The 22,600-nt window shown below is 43.4% G+C and overlaps 1 protein-coding gene across 1 annotated transcript in view; it reads left to right on the plus strand.

Moving 5' to 3' along the window:
• The window catches only part of ZC3H6 (zinc finger CCCH-type containing 6), a 36,791-nt gene extending 19,950 nt beyond the window's left edge, over positions 1-16,841 (plus strand). The window contains exons 4-12 of the mRNA XM_075844965.1: positions 369-585; positions 2,357-2,487; positions 4,646-4,762; positions 6,183-6,294; positions 8,020-8,129; positions 8,643-8,707; positions 11,819-12,171; positions 12,261-12,356; positions 12,626-16,841. Coding sequence (XP_075701080.1) covers positions 369-585; positions 2,357-2,487; positions 4,646-4,762; positions 6,183-6,294; positions 8,020-8,129; positions 8,643-8,707; positions 11,819-12,171; positions 12,261-12,356; positions 12,626-14,082 — 2,658 coding nt within the window. The 3' untranslated portion in view covers positions 14,083-16,841. The remainder of the gene's footprint in view (positions 1-368; positions 586-2,356; positions 2,488-4,645; positions 4,763-6,182; positions 6,295-8,019; positions 8,130-8,642; positions 8,708-11,818; positions 12,172-12,260; positions 12,357-12,625) is intronic.
• The last annotated feature ends 5,759 nt before the right edge of the window (positions 16,842-22,600 follow it).

Raw genomic sequence — 22,600 nt, forward strand, 5'->3', positions numbered from 1 at the left:
GCGCAAATACATTAGTAAATGTGGACCAAAGTTTCTTTTTTTAAATTATGACCAGAAATCCGTGTAATAAAGACCTAAGCACTGACGTGAGCCTGAGCGCCGCTACATCCAGACAGTGGATAATATATGTTATATACACAGATAATCCACAATTATTACCATGTAAATCATAATTGGCGTGATCACAGACTGTGCGGGCAATGCCAGTCTGTATACATTGTGATTATAATGACACTAATACATAGAACACCAAACCAGGATTATGCCTGGACTTTCCTTTTCACTTCACGTATGGCAATTTTATAATGAAATGTTTAGCAGAATTTGTTACTGTGAAGTGTCTAACATTCAGTCGTACTGTCTTGCAGCATGGACGTGGCAATTACATGGCCTCCTCGAAATCTATGCATGGCAAGAAAAACCCACCCGATTATGACAACTACAGCAATTACAGTGATGGGAATTATAATGAAGAGGAGGAGGAGGATTTTGCTGAGCAGCTGAAGCACTACAGGCAAGCGAAGGAAAACCCTGATGTGGCTGAACCACCGTATAAAAAGCTGGCCATGAAAGGAATGCCCACAGGTAACCACTTCATTTAGGCATTTACTGCCACCCGCTGAGCCCTGACTTGTTGCTTTAACCCTTTCACTGCTAATGATGTATGTAATAAATCCATTTCTTTAAAGGAGGGGTTGGGAACCTTTTTTCTGCCAAGGGCCCTTTGGATATTTATAACATCATACGTGGGCCGTACAAAATTATCATCTTAAAAATGACCCTGCTATATTTGGTCAACCATTTAATGAACTCCCCCCTGATGTGATGGCTGGAGCTGCTTCTCTTTGATGAGGTGTGTGATGTTCGCCGGTATTGATGATGTTACTACTGCGTCGGTCGGTCTGGAGCGGTAAGTTTTGAAAAGAAGTGCTCGCAGCAGTAAGTTGTTCGGACTTACTTAAAGGGGTTTTCCCATCAGGGACATTTATGACATATCCACAGAATGTCATATAGATGCAAGTCCCACCTCTGGGACCCGCACAGGTGGATATATCATAAATGCCCTTGATGAAAAAAAAAAAACCCCTTTAAGTCACCTGACCTCACTTTGAGTGAGCAGGGCGGGCGGACAGAGCCAAGTAGTGAACGACGCGGCGGCAGCGTGGTTTAAGTGAGGTCGGGCCGGACCAAATGATCTCGTGGTCCTTATATGGCCCGTGGGCCGGACCTTCCCCACCCCTGCTCTAAATGCTAAGGACACCTTTGACTTGGAAAGAAAATATTTTCATGTATGTTAGTGGTTATCTGCAGTTAAGACTTGCACTAAGTTTCAGGCTGCAGTCTCCATTCTCCATTCCTTCATCCAGGATAGGTGATCATTTTATCGCTGGGACCCTCATTGATCATGAGAGCGGGGGTCCCGTACTCCCTGTTTCTGCTCGACTGCTGTGAGGAGGGCATTGAAGGGAGTGGTGGCCACTCCATTCAAGCTCTTCCTCGCTGCAAGGGGTGCAGTGAGGGGGATCTGGGGGTTTGGGAACACCGTCCTCACAATCGGTGGGGCACCCAGCAATCACAAAATGATCAGAGGAAAGCCGATCATAAACTAAGTGGCGCACAACGCTTACCCAAACGCTTCTGCGGTTTCCTTTTAGCGATCGGTGGTGTTCTCCGTTCTCGGACCCCCATCGATCAAAACTTCTGACATGTCGTCATGATATTTTAGAAGTTTTAGTTACCTTTAGAAGTTTTACTTCCTGTGTCTGTGTAGGGGAGGGGGCGCTGCAAGTCGGAGCAGAAAGAAAAATCATAGCCTATTAGTTTGAACCCTCCCACAGCCTTCCAGTGACCCCAGCCCTTTTTCTAGCTACTACAGAGGTGACCAGAGGAGCAGTTGCACATTTAATCACCCCTGTACTTTATCCGGCCATTTAACGCCCATGACGTGAATGTTTACCGGTATCTGGATCAGAGATTGTTTGCTCTGTTCCCTTTTGATGAGTTTGGGACGGCATGTGTATGTTCACACAGGCATAAGGGCCATGTATAAACTCTGCACATCTTGAACTTTTTCTTCTATCAGTTGTTGTGCCTCTCAGGCTCTGCTTGGGTCCGACTTTTCACCACAAACATAAATTTGTATGCATTATTTACAAAAGGTTCCAAATGTTCATGAAGGTGCCCATGAGTGTAAAGTGCTGCTTGTATTTCTACAATGTGGCTGGCAGGTGTTGGTTACGGGGATGGAATATGGTGTTCTTAGTTTCTCATTTCGGTTTTATTTGGGTATGTAAAATGTGTTTAAGGGCTAAACCAGCTGCCTTCCTTCAGAAATGAATGTCATGATCTCTTCCAGGACCAGAACAGAAAGGGTTTTACTATGGACGGGGCCTCGGTCCACACAAGAAAACAATACATAAAGAACGGGGCAGAGGAAGAGGTGCTCATAAAGGTCCGAACCCTTACTATCAAGATGGCTTCCAAGACGTGAGTACCACAAATAATACTGGCAAACGGAACACTCTGATAATCCACTACTTTAACCCTTTAAGGATGTGGCCTAATCTGTTTTCCAGATGTAGTTTTTTTTTTCCCGTTGACTTAGGGCCTGTTCACATCAGCGTTGTCTTTCCGTCGAGGGGTTCTGTCGGAGGTTTCCGTTGGGTAACCGCTCAACGGAAAGGCAAATGGAAACCTTCGCTTCCGTTTCCCTTGCCATTGATCTCGGCTGCGCTATTGATTCCGTCAAAACAACGGAACCATGTCGCAGCGGTGACAAACGGAAACCATTAGCATTGTTTCCGTCACCATTGAGATCAATGGGGAGGCAAATGGAAGCTACGGTTTCTGTTTGAATTTCCGTTGAGGGGTTCCCCCGACCAGTTATATTTTTCAATTGTGACATTTTAGGGTACAAATAACTCATTAATTACCTCTTATAAAAAAAATTTAGGGGGTTAATGGGGAAAAACGGCAACTTTGACTTATTTTTTATTTTTTTTTGTACATGTTTTCTTTGTCGTTCAGCTTGTGATATAAAGAACATTTATACTTTATTATTCAGGTCGTTACGAATGCAGAGATGCCAAATATGTACATAGATTTTTTTACTTTCATTGTTTTTGCACTATAATTTTTTTTTTTTTACTTTAAGTCTTTCTTTTTTTTTTCTTCTAAATACACTTCATTTCATTTTTTTTCCCCCACTATGGGACTCGAATGTGCGATCCTCTAATCATTTCAATAAAACAATGCAAAATACAATTAGAGACATGTCTTTGCTGAAGCCGTTCGCTAATTTTGTATTAAATAACAATTGAAAAAACAAAAATCTTAATGGCCGTGTTTATAATTCACTAGAAAAGAGTTAACAAATCTGTATTGGGACGGTTTATTTACAGTGAAGATAGAATTACAATAACATTGAAAGCAAATTATTGGTGAATCATGAAAATTTACTTACAAGGTTTTTCTCATCTCCGATATTTATGGCCTATCCACAGGAAAAGACATAAATGTCTGATAGATGCAGGTCCCAGTTCTGGGGGACCTGCAACTATATCAAGAATGGGGGTCACGCGACTCCTGTCCGGTCTGGTGCAGCGGCCGATAATTTTAATGTTACAGAAACACCCATAGAACATAATGGAAAGAAGCGCACGCATGCGTGACCACCTCTATCTGGATTCAGTAGCCTGCAGCCACCTCACGCATCGGGACAGGGGTTGGGTGACGTTCTTCCTAATATAGGTGCAGATCCCGGACCCGCATCTTTTAGACATCTATGGCATATCCTGTGGATATGCCATAAACATCTGAGAAGGGAATAACCTTTTAAATCTTCCAGAGAACATCTCAGTTATATTGAAATAAATGATATTAATGTCTGCCCCGAGAACACAAGGTACATGGAATTTAGTACACCCCAACAAACCCCCCCCACCCCCTCTAAATTTAGGAACTCTCCCAACTTTTGGGCATGGGCCAGTTGTACTCCGCATTGACTGTAGTGTGATATGATGATAAGAATATTCTTTTTATATATACTGACCATATTCTGCAGCGCTAATGATTGGAAAAGTAACAAACAACTGGAATGACGAGTATTTAAAATAATTGTACAAACAATGACACGAAAGGAGGGCGGTCCCTGCGCATATGAGCTTACAATCTAAATAGAATGGGCAGGAGTAAAACAATGGGGGAGATTTATCAATACTGGTGCAAAGAAAAGCGGAGTAGTTGGCCAAAGCAACCAATCAGATTCTACACCTCTCGTTTTTCAAAGACACTTTGGTGAATGAAAGCAGCGACCTGATTGGTTGCCATGTTCAACCACACCACGTTTCCTTTGCACCTGTCTTGATCAATAGGTAAACAAAAAGTCGGATCCCCAGCGATCACACATGTATCCCCCTATCCTGTGGAGAGGGGAAACAAGCCCTTGTGTCCCAAAATACTTTATGTTGTGAATATTCTGATGATCAGTTCAGATTTTCTTCTAAACTCGGTCAATGAAATGAAAAGAAGTTGTAGAGTTGCCCCATTCTATAAATGTTTCTTGTGTCTGTGTGTTTCCCATTGACTGTGCCGGAAATAAACTTGCCAGTGTTTTATCACCAACAATAAGCGCTTTGTCCTACAGGATAATAAGCCCTCGAAGAAATGGGTGGCGATGAGTCAAGAATTCATTAATCAGCATACAGTGGAACGCAAAGGGAAACAGATCTGCAAGTATTTTTTGGAGCAGCGTTGTATCAAGGTAAGACAATGTATACAGGAAACGATATTCTAGATTCTCGCAGGCAGTATTTATTATTCATCACATACTATTTAGAGGTTAACAATTTCTTTCTTTTTTTTTTTTATATATATCAGGGAGGCGATTTTACGAAATATTGTAATGTACTTTATTAACCAATTCAGTCTCATTTCATTGTAAAACTCAACTGCTGCCCCTATCCTCCGCTACTGCCCGTTGCTAAAATCCGTATTTAGCTCCGTACACGCTGACTACAGCTACTCTGTGGGGGGACCGTTCATACTGCCTGCATTTCTCTCCGTGCATTGGGTATTTCTACAACAGAATGTTTCAGTCCATTCCTAATAACCAGCCACACTGATCCTATCTCCCCGCCAGACGCTCTGATGAGTGAGGGACGAGCGAGGATATCCAGCCGGAGGTCTGCACCCCCCACCCTTTACATTATTAAAGTTGAACTTGCTGACAAAGTTCTAGGTGAAGTAGAAGAGCTCTAGCCCTTTAATTTTTTTTTAGTTTTTTTTACCGGCAATAGATTTTTATGGCATATTGATTACATATACCATAAATGTCTGACCTGGGTACCTTTCCATTAAAGCCAATGAGTAATACAGAAAAAAAGTGAGAGCAATTTTAGTTGATCTTTTTATATTGACTAGAGACTCTCGTGGTGAAACACCTTGGATTGCATTACCTCTTTGTGGTCGTAGCCATTGATGGCATATTGCTAGTGTCTGCTGAGAATCCAACCAGTTGCTGGAATATCGGGGTCGCAGCAATGTGTGTAGTACCGAATATCCTTCTAAATTTTTTCCCTGCACAACGCCACGGCCGTCCAGATGCAGCGCGGGTACTGCGGCTCCGTTAAATGGGCGCTGTGCTCATGATCAGTGGCGTTCCCAGCAATCAGGCCGCCACCGATCAGCGGGTGACAGCATACCCTAGCGATACGCTGTCACTTACAACTGCGGCCGGACCCGTTTTAATTGTCAAGGTAGAACGCTGAAGAAAAAATGAATGTATCAGGTTTTGTGAGTTCTGTTCCTAATCCAGCTTTGTACTGAACAGACAGGTTTCTAGGGATACACAGTCTGACAGCTCCAGCTTTTAAATGAGGTTGCTAGGCATTTAGTCCGTAGCAACCAATCTTTCTCAGATAACTAAGGCCTTCAAATCAGGGATTACTAGCACTAAATTCAGGGTTTACCATTAGCCAAGCTGTACTCACCTTATGCCATATTCATATATTTTATTTTTTTGTAAAAATAAATTAAGATGGAGAACCCGTTTAATCACAGATGAAGATACGTTATGTGTTCAACGACCTGGGAACTAGAGGGGACTGGCATATTAATGTTGGTAGCCCAGTTTATAATTTTTTTTGCACATGACTTATTATTCTGCTATTGCTTTATTTCAGGGAGATCAGTGCAAGTTTGATCATGATGCAGAAGTCGAAAAGAAGAAAGAAATCTGCAAGTTTTACATACAAGGATATTGTACGAGAGGAGAGAACTGCATTTATATGCATAATATCCTTTTCAATTGGAACATCTTGCTCTATTTTCGTATGTCGAGATCAGATTCCCATCCCCCTCCACCAACACATAGGAGGTCTGGATGCAATATTATTTTAGTGGCACGGAAAACTGTCCTGGCTCAGCCACTACTGTAGAAAAGAAAAAGGAAGATTTCCCTCTTTTTGGTCTACAATTTCCAGTGAATTCTAAGTAGGGCTGGAGGTAGAATAAGGAGGCTGGAGGTAGAATAAGGAGGCTGGAGGTAGAATAAGGAGGCTGGAGGTAGAATAAGGAGGCTGGAGGTAGAATAAGGAGGCTGGAGGTAGAATAAGTAGGACTGGAGGTAGAATAAGTAGGCTGGAGGTAGAATAAGGAGGCTGGAGGTAGAATAAGGAGGCTGGAGGTAGAATAAGGAGGCTGGAGGTAGAATAAGGAGGCTGGAGGTAGAATAAGGAGGCTGGAGGTAGAATAAGGAGGCTGGAGGTAGAATAAGGAGGCTGGAGGTAGAATAAGTAGGACTGGAGGTAGAATAAGTAGGACTGGAGGTAGAATAAGTAGGACTGGAGGTAGAATAAGTAGGACTGGAGGTAGAATAAGGAGGCTGGAGCACAACGTTCCTGAACACCCTCCTTCCCTTCCGAGCGAGCGCGATGGTTGCTATGGCTGCCTGGCGGGCCTAATGAAGGCCCCCACGTCCACCATCCTTGTGCTCCTATTAACCCCTGCCTCTGGCAATACATTAGTATTGCAGTATATCATGCAAGCAATCCAGCGATCGCTGGTTGAAGTCTCCTTGGGGGACTAATAAAAAAAAAAGTAAAAATTAGTAAAATAAAGTTGTTGTTTTTTATGTAAAAAAACAACACAACAACAAATTAAAAGTACAAAAAAAAACCTTTTCCCTTTTTCCCCCTATAGCAATATATCATTATGTAACCCGCACGGTGAACGCCGTAAAAATAAATAAATATGCAAACGCCAGAATCTCTATTTTTTGGTCACCTCATCTCCCACAGAAAATTAAATATAAAGTGATGACAACGTCGCATGTTCTCCAAAATGGTATTATTAAAAACTACAACTTATCCCGAAAAACATAAGCCCTCATACCGCTTACTCGACGGGAAAATAAAAAAGTTATGGCGCTCGGAATCTGGCGACACAAAATACATTTTATTATTCACAGTTCGTTTTGTTTCCTTGTAAAATATAGAAAAAAACATATATATTTGGTATCGCCGTAATCGAATTGACCCGCAGAATAAAGTTAATTGCACGGTGAAATCCGTAAAAACGAAGCGCAAAAAAACAATGGAGAAATCACTGTTTTTTTTTCGTTTTCTACCCCACAAATAATTTTTCCCAGTTTCCTAGTACATTATATGTCACAATAAATGGCGCTGTGAAAAACTACAAGTCGTCCCGCAAAAATCAAGCCCTCCTAGTACTATATCGCGGGAAAAATAAAAAAGTTCTGGCTTTTGGAATGTGGGGAGGGAAAAATGAAAATCTGCCAATTGTTTACGACGGGAAGGGGTTAAAAGTCTAGCTCCCGTGTAACTTTTCTTGAATTGCGCTGCGTTAAAACAATTTCTCGTGATACCAATTCAATACAATCTCGCGCCATCCAGTTAAAAAAAACGTGTGCGTTAAACTTTTAAATCGATCTTCTTACTTTATAGACTTTAGCACGTCATGACCTCATTGCTTTATTGCCCTTAACATTTTGCGGTCCACGTGAATTTCCTTGTAAGTTTCACCATACAGGGGCGAAGTGCTACCAAGGAGACAACTGCAAATTTTCTCATGACGTTCTTACCGATGAAAGCAGAGAATTGCTGCACAAGGTAAACGCCTCCGGCTGCTACAATTACCGCAGCGATGACTAGAATGTGTCTTCTTAGGACCCTGGCGACAAAACTTCTCATTCAAGTCAGAACGTAGCATTGATAAATGGGGGTTAGAGGTTCATTTAAACGTACAACAAACTTCTGACAGTTTTGATTGGTGGGGGTCCGAGCACCGAGACGCCCACCGATTGCTAAAAAGTGGCGGCAGCGCTCAGCCGCTTTGTTTCTGTTCGGCTTTTTCCGGAAAGCCGACGTATCGCAGTACGGGCTCATAGACTTTCTATTGTCCGTACACCGCTACATCGATTTCCGGAAGAAGCCGAACAGAAACGAAACGGTACACGAGCGCTTCTGCATCTTTGTTTGAGCGATCGGTGGGGGTTTCAGTGCTCGGACCCCCACCAATCAAACCTTCTAACACGTCAAAAGTTTTTTAAGACTTGTCATATCCGGTAGTTTTGTAAGTGTCGCTCTGTATATTATAGATCACATTCCCCGTGTTCTCTGCAGGTATTAAACACTGAAGAAGCGCAGCACGATATCGATGAGGACTTGGAGGAAGTGCCACGACATGGGTGAGTTTTACTTATGCCAGAAAAGTTCACAAACACCGTCCACTCCTCCTTATTTTATCTTCTGTACCTTTAAGGAAACTTTATCCCTTCCCGCCGCAGTCATTTTATCAGAATTTCATTTTCGTTTTTTCCTCCCAACCTTCCAAAAGACATAAAAAAAAATTTTTTCCCCCATAGATATAGCCATATAAGGGCTTGATTTTTGCGGGACGAGTTGTAGTTTTTCATGGCACCTTTTATTGTACCATATAATGTACTACGAAACGGGGGAAAAATTATTTATGGAGGAAAAAACAGCGATTCCTCCATTGTTTTTTTTGCACTTTGTTTTTACGTTGTTCACCGTGCAATTAAAACGACGTGTTAACTTTATTTTGCGGCTCAACACGATTATGGCGATAGCCATTTTATATACTTTTTTCATATACTGTTTTTTTCGGACTGTAAGATGCAGTTTTTAGCAAGAATAAATCTTGCTAAAAAGTCCCTGCGTCTTTTATAGTCGGCGGTCAAGGGACCCGGCAGCGCCAGACCCCCTGACCGCTCCTTACTTAACCCCTTCCCGATTCATGATGTGCCGGCACATCATGGAGCGCGGAGGGGATGATGTATGGAGGGGGCTCACGCGCTCAGCCCGCTCCATACACTGTAGGTGTCAGCAGCTGACACGCTGCTCTAGCGGCCAGGAACAGCGATCGCACTGTTCCTGGACGTTTAACTCGTTAAATGCCGTGGTCAATAGCGACCACGGCGTTTATAGTGGTTTTCCCATGAAGGACATTTATGACATATCCACAGGATATGTCAAAAATGTTAGATAGATGCGGGACTCACCTCTGGGACCTGCACATATCTCTAGAACTGGGCCCCCTAAACCCCGTTCTATCTTACCCGGCTCCGCTGTCTTCCGGCCACTTCACTTCCTGGTTACATGGTCGAGTTACTCGCTGAGCTGCGCTGTTTCTGTAACTCCCATACAACGGAATAGTAGTTACGGAAACAGCATAGCTCGCATGCTACGCTGCTTCTGTAACGGCCCCTCACTACTATGGGAGTTACGGAAACAGCGTAGCTCAGCGAGTTACGCTGTTTCCGTAACTCATCCATGTATTGCAGTGTATTCTACCAGCGACCTAATCATCGCTGGTTCAAGTCCCCTAGGGGAATTAATAAAGTGTGTAAAAAAAAAAACCTTTTCCCATTTCTTCCCAAGCACAGTGTAAAAATAAAAAAATTGGTATCGCTGCGTCCGTAAAAGTCTGAAACTATTACAATATAGCGTTATTTGACTCACACAGTGAACGGCGTAAAAAAAAATGACTTTAAAACCCCAGAATCGTTGTCTTTTGGTCACCATAGCACTAAAAAGAATGAGCGTATGCGCCAAAAAAATAGTGCTAATAAAAACGACAGCTCGTCCCGCATAAAATAAGCCCTCAGACCGCTCAAACGGAGGAAAAATATAAGTTATGGCTCTCAGAATGTGGTGAAACTGAAGAACGTATTTTTTTAATCAATAGTTTTTTCTTTGTAAAAGAAGTAAAATATGAATTTTTTCCCTATTTTCTGTTGTCCAAAACATGGGTGCGTCTTATAGTCCGAAAAATACGGTATATGTTTTACTACTTTTACAAGGGAAAAAAATACAATTTAAATGGTGTCGCCAAATTCTGAGAGCCGTAACTTTGTTTTTACACCTTTTTCCTTTTTTTTTTTTTTTGGTTTTAATTCTCCCCCTAGGGAACTTGAACCAGCGAATGTTGGATCGCTAGCACTGTATGCTGAAATACTAATGTATTGCAAAATATGGTGTTTCTGATCGGCTTCTACTAGTCCTTCTCAATGAACTAGAAGATCATCAAAAAGTTAATTTATTTCACTTCAAAAAGCATCTCTCATATATTCTATAGATTCATTACACACAGAGGGATCTATTTCCAGCATTTTTTCCTTTTAATATTAATGATTATGGGAACGGTTAATGAAAATCTAAAACTTAGTTTCTCAGAAAATTAGATTATTATATAAGCCCAATCTCAAAAATTATTTTTAATACCGAAATGTCGTCCTACTGAAAAGTCTGTCCAGTATCTGCCCTCAATACTTGGTCGGGGCTCCGACTGCATGAATTACTGCATCAATGCGGCGTGGCATGGAGGCGATCAGCCTGTGGCACTGCTGAGGTGTTATCAGTGCGGCGTGGCATGGAGGTGATCAGCCTGTGGCACTGCTGAGGTGTTATCAGTGCGGCGTGGCATGGAGGCGATCAGCCTGTGGCACTGCTGAGGTGTTATGGGAGCCCAGGTTGCTTCATCACTGACTGTGGAAACTTCATAAAGTAAATGTTGCATTTCGTTTGGAAATCTCGGTCCCAGAGTCTGGAGGAAGAGTGGAGAGGCATCAATCCAAATTGCATGCGGTCCAGTGTGAAGTTTCCACAGTCAGTGATGGTTTGGGGGTCATGTCATCTGCTGGTGTTGGTCTAATGTGTTATATCAAGTCCAGAGTCAGCTCAGCCGTCTACCGGGACATTTTCCAGCACTTCATGCTTCCCTCTGCTGACAAGCTTTATGGAGATGCTGATTTCATTTTCCAGCAGGACTTGGCACCTGTCCACGCTGCCAAAAGTACCAATATCTGGTGTAATAACCACAGTGTCACTGCGCTTGATTGGCCAGCAAACTCGCCTGACCTAAACCCCATAGAGAATCTATATGGTATTGTCAAGAGGAAGATGAGAGACCCCAGACCCAACAATACAGACGAGCTGAGGGCTACTATCAAAGCAACCTGGGCTTCCATAACACCTCAGCAGTGCCACAGGCTGATCGCCTCCATGCCACGCCGCATTCATGCAAAAGGAGCACTGACCAAGTATTGAGTGCATATAGCAGACAACCGACACCCACGTTGTATGGAGCGTGCTCAGCCCGTGACTCCGCTCCATACTTCCCCGGCTATGACGTAAGAAAGCATCATATCAGAAAGGGGTTAAGTGCACCGCTCTCTGTCATCTCCTCCGCTGCTCCTGTCCACCACATACTAAACAGACTTGTTGTTAATTGGTTCTGTGTTATAAGTAAAACATGTCACTTGTCAACTCCGATGCAGGTCAAAGTTTTACAATCAACCATATGGGGGAATGCAGTACCAAGGAAATCACCCATCAATGTACAACTCTGAGCCGCTGCCTGAACCAGGGCCCTTGTCTCCACCTCCGATGTACGGGAACTCCGGCATTAATGCGTCATTCAACTCAGCGGCAGCTCCAGGCCATGGTTTAAACCATCAGAGAGAGGGTCCCAACGTCCACACGCCGCCATACCACCACAGTGCTGATGACAATCCACATGGAATGCAGCAACAAAACAGTTACCAGCCTGGACTAAGCGCACCTGGATACTATGAGAACTACTACTCCCAGCAGGCTGTGCATAATGTGAAAACTTCCAGCGTACCTGAATGTAAGTTCCCTTCTATGGTTTGGTAGATATGAAGCGTTTGACAAATAACAACCCACATTAACGTTCCGTTGTGTATTTTTGACTTTCAGCTATGCATAAGGTTTTATTTGCAAGAATTGGAAAAGCAATGGATGGCGCGGACACCAGTCAACCCCCACCACAGAGATCCATGAGTAGAGAAGAGGGTAAGTATGCCATGCAAGCCTATATAGAAAAACACATTTGTACCCATCTTCTATAGGCTCTCCTTTAGATGTGGATCCTCAGTCTGGACGCCATCCCTTGAAGATATGAGAACATTCCGGTACTAACGCGCGCTAGCGTTTACAGACTGCGGCCATAGAGAGCGGGGCAGTCGCGGGAAATTTCGCTTTTTTCACCCGCTCGTCACCTTTTTTGACCCCGGACGTGATGGCTACAAATGTGATCATACTCTTATTTTATTTCATTTCAGATGAATTTGCAAACTGGTATAGCAGTGAGGAAGAGGATGGGAGCGGCGTCAGTTCCATCTTAAAAACACTGCGCAACCAAACCAAACTGGCCAGGAGTAACTCCACTGAACCACAGCCGGCCCCTCAAAGTTGCGACCCGAGGTTGGCAAAAGACAGGGCTGCCGCTCAGCCATTCGATCCTAGGCTAAGACTTAACCAAGGACAAAGTCCTGCACATCACGCTGAGAGTGTCACATCTGACCCCAGAGTCGCACGCGACCCCAAGAAGGTTAAACCTGAGACCCCCGCTGTTAGCCACCTTCCTCGCTCCGGAGGTAATGTCAGGCCGAAAGCCATGGATGATGAGGATGAAGACGCTGAAAGGGAGCTGAGAGAGAAAACCGCCATCATACCATTAGAAATGTTACCAGGTGTGAGTTTAAGGGACCCCCGTTGTAAGCTGAGGCAATTTAGCCATATTAAAATGGATATTGTACTCTCCAAACCCAACTTTGCTAAACTCGTCGTTTGGGCTCCGGAGGATCTACTCCCGGTCCCCCCTCCAAAACCGGACCCCGTTTCGTCCATAAATTTGCCGTTACCGCCACTTATTGCTGACCAGAGGCTTAATAAATCCAGGACCCTGGTCACTGACCTGCATCAGCCAGGCTCTGACCCGAGACTGGAAAGAATGGATCCCAGACTGGAACAAAAAGCGAAACCAGTGATCATCGCAGCTAAAGGCAACTACGTGGAACCAGCAGATTCACATGTTAACAAAATGAACGATCCTCGTCTCAAAAAAAGCCTTCAGTCCAGACTTCATCGATCCCCCAGCTCCGACAGCCAACACGGCGCAGCGAAAGAGTCATTGACGCTTAAAGTTGATCCTCGCTTGGCTGCAAGATCATCAATAGGTTCTCCGCCAACATCCATTAAACCCGTCCAAGACCTCCTTTCATCGTATGCTCCAAAACTGTCCCCATCGGGTAGCAGATTGAGTAGTCCTGGGTCTATACTGAAAAATATCAGTCTATACAGTCAACGAGACGGCGCCACGACCTCGGCAGATACCGTTCCGCTTCCTGTAGGAGAAAACGGAGATCATCAAAAAAAGACGGTCGATTCAAACAAGCCGCGCAAAAGTGAGGCGGAGGAGACGCAGCCGCCCACCGGAGGAACGACGGTCACGAGACAGGAGGTCACCGAGGATAAAATAGACTGTCCTGCTGACAAAAAGGAGGACGCAAATAATACCACAACGGCGCCAGCATGCCCCCCACCAGCCGTTCACAACCTTCCCATCTCCGCGTTGGCGGGACTCATACGACCTCAATACAGTGATCCAAGGCAGATCAAACAAGCCGCTCCTGTTAGCCAAGCCCAAGACACTACCGCTACCGAGGGTGCGGACGACGACAAGCCTCTAAAAGACGTTTTCAAAACCTTCGACCCCACAGCTTCTCCATTCTGTTAGCGAACCCCTCTGTTTCTTACCGGAACCGTTTTGTATTTCCTTTCCTGTGCTGGTCTGTATCCAGCTCCTTCCCTCGCTCAATTATTTATTTGTAAATTTAACCACACACCTCCGTGCTGCCCTCACTGTAGATTTCCGCTATGCAGATGGCAATTTCCTGTGGTATTGTTTGTTTTTTTTTGGGGGGGGGGCGGGGGGTTCTTTTCATAATCACGCGATGGAGGAATTGACATAATGGGCTACAATAAGGCACTTTCATTGTAAATAGAACATAATGTGAAGAATATACGGTATGGGCTGTGCTCATACACTCACGGCACATTTGTATCACTGCGCGGTATGGAGCAAATACGGTGTAAATTCGATATCTCGGCTTGAAAAAAAAGTGGATATCGATTAACCGTATAGTTAGACAAGCCAGGGGAGGTTTGTTATGCTCCGTTTTTGTCCATAGGATGTATTATTGCCGTCAGCTAGGATCAGTTTGCTTTACTACATACAGAAGGTCAAGCATGAAACCGTTAGTGTTGTAAATATAACTGTGTAGATTGATCAGTGTATAATGAAGGGCTCGACGACTTTCTAATGTACTTCGTGTGTCCAGTCCTCATCGTTTTCAAGGACTCTGCTTTCAGTGAACGGAAGCATCTATTGTTTACATCCAGAGGTTGTAATCCCGGCCTGATGATGTCCAACTGACGGAGCTGCACAGCTTGTTATAAGAGAGGACTCGGAGACACGGTGTCAGCTGGATAATCAGGACCGGTTTCCATTCACTGACAGAAAGAAGCAATTGATGAATTGAAACTTAAAGGTTAAGTTGCAGAACTTTTAATGACGCCATGATTAAGCTGGAAAACTTGATGACTGGGGAGACTATTTCCCAGCCCTCAGATGACCAAATCATTTCCCACCATCTTCGGAGGTAAGGTGCATTGTGGTAGTTGTAGTTTCCAACGACCGATCCTCTTCATTTCTACTGGACTCCTACTTATGCTAAAGTAACGTCACTCATCATCCGTTCCGTCGTGAATGGGGGATAGATTGAAAAACGAATGTAGGGATAATAGTTTAGTGAAGAAGAGGATTCGGCATTCGTAGCTGGGCGGCTGCTTGTATGTGCCATAACAACACCCCTGGCAGCCATTATCCATGCTGAAGATATATTTAGGTATGGAGTGCGTAAAATCATGTGTACCAACACTGGGTTGATTGGCCAGATCCCTCTTATTTTTAGGGTGACCCCACAAGGATTGGGAGCTATCGGCCTGATCTCAAAAACAAGGGACCCGTGGGGTAAGAGGCCTGATGCATCAAGTCCATCGCTGTTTACTTACACCAGCCCTTTGTCTTGTGTATTATGTAGCAAGCAAATTAATAGCGAGTCGATGTGGTTCCTTGAGCCGAGTGGTCACAGCGTGCTGTGCTCACCTCCGATTCGCAACGCTTCTGCTGAACAATGGGTGGGAGGCTTAGTCAATGGGTATATTGTACAGTATATAGGAAATATGTAGTAAAGCAAACTAGGAGGGGGAACGATTTAAGTGAAGCTCTACCTTTTTCACCACTTAAAGAGGACCTGTCCGTAATCCTGACACGTCTCTTTTGGTTAATATTTGTGTTCCTCGTAAAATATCAATTCTGGAGCAACTTTTTTTTTTTTTTGCCGTTCCTCTGTTATTCCTCCTTGAAATTTATGAATAAATTGACAACTGGGTGGTACCATTTCCCTTGTCAAAGGGGCGTGTCCCTACACAGTCTGAGACAGTGAGCACTGATTGGACAGTGTCAGACTGTAGGGACACACCCCCAACTGGTAACACCCAGCTGTCAATGTATATTATATATATATATATATATGTATTTATTTTTGTAGGAAGAATAACAGAGGAACGGCACAACACAGAGTTTTAAAAAAAATATATACTCCTTTACTCCAGACTGAATATTTTATGGTGACTACAAGTATTAACCAAGGCAGCCATGTCAGGATAGGTGACAGGTCCTCTTTAAATATATTAGGGAATTGCATTATGAGCTGTCCCCTATTGAGAAATCCGCTTCATTGAGGTAACGGGAGATTTGGGAAAATCAAATGTTGTCATTATTGTACCCCGTGAATGGAGAAGAGGAGCTGTTGTGATGGCCACCGGTTGGGGTTAATTCGACCACCCCTCTCCCCATTCACATAATATTGGAGCAACTTTGGGGAGCTTGACTCCCCCCATTACCCAAATACACGAATGTTCGGAAATTACCCATAATGCAAATCACCCTAGCGTCCGTTGAAATGGCAGATAAGATGGAGCTTCACCTTAAATCCCCATATAAAATAACGCTGACTCGTTCCTATAGGGGAAATGACGTTTTAAGCAATTTTATGATATAGCTATAAAATGAAGAGAAAGTTCTAGAATATTGTGATTATAAGGAGAGAATTGGCTGGAATTTTTTTTTTTATATATTATGTTTTGACTTTGCCGTCAATAACTTGTGTGTAGTGTAGATGATCATGTATTTTGCATGCCGTTTTGTACTTGCATATTTTTTGTGTATTTTCAGTACTTATTATAAATCCTGAGGTTTTAACTGAATATTTAAGCTGCAACGTTTCCCTGTTTTAGTGCACAGCTTTTTTTTTTCATGGTTTACAGCTTGTAAAACTATTATTGGAAATATATATGTCGTACTATTATTTTGTATGTGCTTCTTCTACTCACTTGTGCATGGAATATACTCGTAAAATGTAGATACATTTAAAGGACTTTTTCTCTTGTTCGATTTTATTTCTTTATATTTAAGGGGGAACTTCCAAAGTTTATGTAGACGCTTTACTGCTGTGTTTACCAAATGTGGATTCTTTTTTTAAAAAAAATAGTCCAACCAAACGCATGGTGTTATGTCTAATGTAGCACCTAAGGGGGCGGAGCATGACACAGGAAGTCAAAGAACACAAAAAAAAAAATCCCTGTGTCATGTATGGACTCCACAGGATCTATACAAGACATAATACAATGTAGGATTTATCTGGAGTGTTCCTTTAAACACTCAGGCTCTGTTCACATAGCAAAGTAGGCTACACTATACAGTGGCATAGGTCACAATCTTCCATCTGAGGGAATATGTTGGGAAAACCTCTAGATGTTTGTCGCGGACAGAAGCCTCAAACGCTGTGTGAACAGAGCCTTAGGCGTTCTGACTTCTGGATGCGTCATACGACGGATCTGAACGCCATCGAATGGACCCCTATTGACTTATAATGGGGGATCGTTGAGGTTTCCGTCACTTTTGACAGCAAGAATAGGGTTGCGTGCTGCGCAACTCTTGCTGTCAAAAGTTTCATAAGCCTCGAGGGAAGAGCAAAATGCAGATGTGAACAGAGCCTTGTGTTATGGCTTGGGAAATCATCTATTTTATAAGCATCTCATAGGGGATTATGTGGATCAATCTCACTGATCTGCATCAATTATCTACTGCTCTTAATCGGAGTGGCAGGGGCACAGCATTGCCATCAGAATCAGACTGGCAATGAGTTGGCATCTCCAAGTGCTGATTTCAGGAGAGGCAATTTTAGTGAACCCGGCGATTTAGACCATTTTTTTCTGACTCGCCAATTTTTCATGACATAAATGAGTCTGACAGATGGCGACCGAAGACCGACATCTGTGGAAAGTTTTTTTATTTATTTCCCCTTTAAATAGTTTATTCTGTCATTATTCAAAATTATAGATATCAACACAAAGGTCATAAAATAAAAATATAAATCTCCCTAAAATTTAACAAAACAGGGCCCCCCCCCCCCTACCCTCCTCAGTGGGAAGGTTGATCTGCTCTGTAAAATATTTTGACTCCTTGGAAAGTCAGATCTGTATCCCATCAATAGGAGCGCAGACGCGGCCACAGATCAAGGCAATCCAGATCAAGATCCATCGGCGATTTTTTATTTTAACTTATGCCGTTGTCGACGAAGAATACATTTCCCTAGCAAGATCACGTCTCTCCTAGAATCTTAGGTTCATTTTAGTCTTTCGGATTCCAGACGCAACACCTGGACCTCCCGCGGTTTTGCTGGACTTTGATCACATTGAACCTTATGGTGAGAAGTCCGATTCAGTAGAACTGTGTTGTGGCCGTATTACGTCCGTCTGAAAGCCGCCTTGGTGATGGTAGACGTGTAGTTTCACTTTGGACAATTATGCAAGAGAAAGTTGTAGATCAAAACCATAATCTCTATCAATGCCCGGAAGTAGTTAAGGTTTGAAACGGAGCTGTCATTGGAACCAGTTTAGAGAAGCGGTTTTACAAGTTTCCTTCATGTCATCTCTCAGTTCTGCGATCCAAGATTCCAGGTTAAGTAATTTAACTGGTTCAGCACCGGGCACTGTTGAGCCATTTTTATCACGCGTTAGTTAAATGTCTAGAACGTTGTTATTTGTTGGGGCAGCAACGTGATTTTTGCAATGTTTTGGTTTTTTTTTGTGATCAATGGAGGTTTAGTTATTATTTCTATACACATTTTTGCTTTTTGAGCAGTTTTAGGCTCATAGTTAAAAAAAATAAATAAAAAAAATGTTAAAAGAATCAGCTTTTTTACATTTTAGCTATTTATTTTGGTAATATAGCGTAACTCTAAAATAGACTTTTTATTTGTGATAGTCATTTTCTACTGTAAATTTTGATATATTACATGTCTATTTTAGGGTAATTGGGTCACGGTTAGCGTTACTAATGACAATGATTGGCTTGGGGGTATATTTTATGTGTAATTTTTAATTCTTTTTTTTTTTTAGATTTTTGTTATTATGGTCTGTCCTCAAATGTCCTTTGGGGGACTTTATTATATCATTTTATGTTTATTTCCACTATATTTTTCCACTGTAAGTGGTGCTGCACCGCAGGGAAATCAGCCCTGTTCTAGTGACTATTGTCACTGAAGAGCTATGCTGGGTCTGAGCAGGCTCCTCCTACAGGCATTCCGGTGATCATGTGACCACTTCTGGGACCCGCGGCTATCCCTAGAACCGGGCATCTAAACCCCGTTCTAGCTTTGTCTACTATCGCTGCCTCCCGGCCACTTCCCAGTTATATGGTTGGGAGTTGGCTGAGCTACGCTGTTTCCGTAACGCCCATAGTATGAATGTCCGTTACCCAAGTGGTGTAGCATGCGAGCTACGCTGTTTCCGTAACTACCAATCAGTTCTATGGAACTTATGGAAACAGCATAGCTCGGAGCTGCGCTGTTTTCATAACTCCCGACCATATAACCTTTTTTCATGGTCGGAATTCACCTTCAGCCGCAACACAGAGCAGCTGAACGGGGTTTAGGGGGCCCTGTTCTGGAGATAGGGGTGGGACTCGCATCTATCTGACATTTATGACATCCTGTGGCTATGTCATAAATGTCTCATGGGAAAACCACTTTAAACCCGCACTGTACATATACAGTGGGCACTGGTCAACCGGTTAGAGGACCGTTCTGTTTTCCTACATTCCCCAGAAAATAATGCTGGAGCGTTGTTCCTTAGAACGCTACGTTGCGCTGTTCCTCTGTCGTTCCTTTCGGAAATGTATGAATAAATTGACAAGTGGGCATTACCGTTCCCTTTGTCAATAGTACATGTCCACACGAATCCTGTTCCTAATCCACTTCCACCTATTAAACCAGCAGTACCCGGTGGAAGCGGATGAAAAATTATTTTTATGTAACCTATAATTATCTTCTAAGTAGTATCTGTACCGCCTAGTATTCAGTTTTTTAGTGTTCCTGTGCCGTATGCTAATGAGCATAAAAGAGTCATACCTTCTTTTGAAAAGAGTCATATCTTCACTCCTCAAGCCTTTCCGAGTTTACCCCGCCTCCTTACTTTAGATTGACAGCTCCTCCCACAGCACACGAAATGTGCATCGATGCCCTGTTCTAGTACGTGCGCACAACGGAACACAATAGCGGCGCCGGCGCAGTAACTAGATTTGAGGCCTGGACAAAGCAGGGAAGGGTGTTGGACCATACATGACTGGTGCAAGTGCGCTTTCTCAGATGAGATTTGCGCATTCAGGGCGGGCCAGTGTTTGACGGTGGACGGGCATAAGAAGAGGAACGAACAAGACTAGTATTATTACCATAAAAGACGCAAAATGTTTGCAGACCGTTATTTACGGTTGGAGGAGTAGTTTAGGAGAGGGGATAATGGCAATTAACTTTTGACAGCCGCGGCCAGCGAGGGGTGAGTAGAGTTTAATAGGTGAAATGCTGGGGACAGGTTCCCTTTAAGGGGGTTTGTGATAGTATTCCCACAATACTCCTGGGGGTGTCTAAAGTAGTTTAGTGGTCAATAACTAGTATCTCTGGTCTTCTAGGGTAAAGTAGGAGTAAATATTGATATTTAGTATCCATGGTGGTCTAGGATGGTTGAGTTAATATCTAATATTCCTGGAGGTTTAGGGTGGTTTGGTAGTGAACGATATATATTATAATTAAATGGTTTAGAATGGTGAAGGGGTTAATGGTGGTGACCTAGGGCAATATACTGTACCTATAGTTTAATCTTAAAGGGGTTTTCCCATAATCATTATTCACCTATCCACAGGATAGGTGATAAATATCTGATCGGTGGGTGTCCGACCGTTGGAACCCCCACCAATCACGGAAACGGGCTTACCTTGCTGTTCCTGGTAGCGCCATTGGAATGGAGCGGTAGTATGCATGCTTGACCACCGCTCCATTAATTTCTCTGGGACTGCTGAGCAGCATCTGCTAATTTTCCCTGCAGCGGCCACTACAGGGGAAACGTGGTATTACATTACAATGCATGGACGGACCTGACCCACAAGAGCGAGAGACATTGCTTGTTAGTGTCTCCATTTTGGCTCATAGAGGGGTGTCCCGAGGTGCTTTCCTGCAAATAGCATGGTTGATATATATACGTGTCGATGAGTCAGTCCACCCCAGAAACCTAAAATGAATGGGGATGTAGCCCCTTCAGCTACAATTCTGATACATTGCTCTGAATGAGGACCAGACTGTGCCTCCGATTTTGCACGGGGGGTAGAGGTTTTTTTTCACATGGACTCCCTGTGAATCTGTGACAACAATAAAAATAATAATGACATGCCCCATTATATGTGACATTATCCTTATATGCTTCTCACAGAGTGTAGACTGTTGACTACCAACATTGCTGTGAGTCATAAAGATCAATTTACGCTATTGTCAATGAGTCTAAGGCTACATTCACATGAACGTAGCCCAACTTGGACGTGAAAAACTGCAGTTTTCCACGTCTGAGGTGGACCCATCCTGGACGCTTTGTCACGGATCCTCCACAGACTACAATCTATGGGGGGATGCGTGACACGCAGGAAAATAGGACATGAAACAATGGTCGTGTGATCGGCCCCGTTGAAATGCATGGGTCCGTGTGACGGTCTTTATTTTAACGGCCGTCACACGGACGAGATTCACACTCGTGTGAATGAGCTCTACGAGTATGTTCCTACAGGGCGGATACACTGCGTAAAAGCTCACAGCGTATGCGCCACAGGGAATTCCTGCCGAAAACCCGCACCATATTGCGGTGCAGTTTTTTTCAGCTGGATACTTACCATGGCGACGCGTCCCTCCGACGTCCTGACGTACTGCAGCCCTGTGATGATGTTTCATCCCATGTGACCGCTGCAGCCTGTGATTGGCTGCAGAGGTCACATGGGATGAAACATCAGCCCTGGAGGCCGGCCTGGATGAAGAAACACAGAATTCAGGGTAAGTATAAGATTTTTTTATTCTTAGTTGCGTTTTTTTGCGGCAGAATCGCTGCTTTTCCGCCGCACAAAAACGCAACAACTGCTTTTTGTTGCGGGTTTTACCTCCCCATTGAATTCAATGGGGGAAAACCCGCAACAAATAAGCAGCGTTCACGCAAATACAATCGACATGCTGCCGAATAAAAAAAACGCACTGAAGGTCAATTTCTGAGCGTTTTTTCCGCTCCGCGTTCACGCAGCTGGTGGATAAGATTTGTGGAAATCTCATCCACTTTGCTGCTACTATATTATGCTGAGGATTTTCCGCAGTATTTATGCTACGTGCGAACTCGCCCCAACAGCTGCTCTCTGGAGCTACTTTGCATAAACCTATCTTGCGGGTGCTGTTTATGGCAGCCTGTATTCTAACTCATGAGATTGGAAGTTGCACGTTATATAATTCTATAATCATAGTTCAGAAAAAACATACACATACACACTGTATCAGTGTCAGGAAATGGTCGCAGCACTTTATTATGGGTGAACCATTAAATAATCGTTATTTGGTAAAGATAATCATTAAATTAGTCATGTAGTCAGAGAGTGGAAAATCCACGGCACTACTTTTTTTTATTGAGTCATTATAATCACACTTCCAGGCTTTGTATCGCACGGCCCACATCTGTATCACTGCACCTATTAGTCTATTGTGTCTTCAATAGTCAAAACTTTAGACTCAAAATCGACCTGCACGGAGTTATATAAACCAAAATGACAA

This window comes from Rhinoderma darwinii, chromosome 12, assembly GCF_050947455.1.
Source record: "Rhinoderma darwinii isolate aRhiDar2 chromosome 12, aRhiDar2.hap1, whole genome shotgun sequence".
Taxonomy (NCBI): Eukaryota; Metazoa; Chordata; class Amphibia; order Anura; family Rhinodermatidae; genus Rhinoderma; species Rhinoderma darwinii.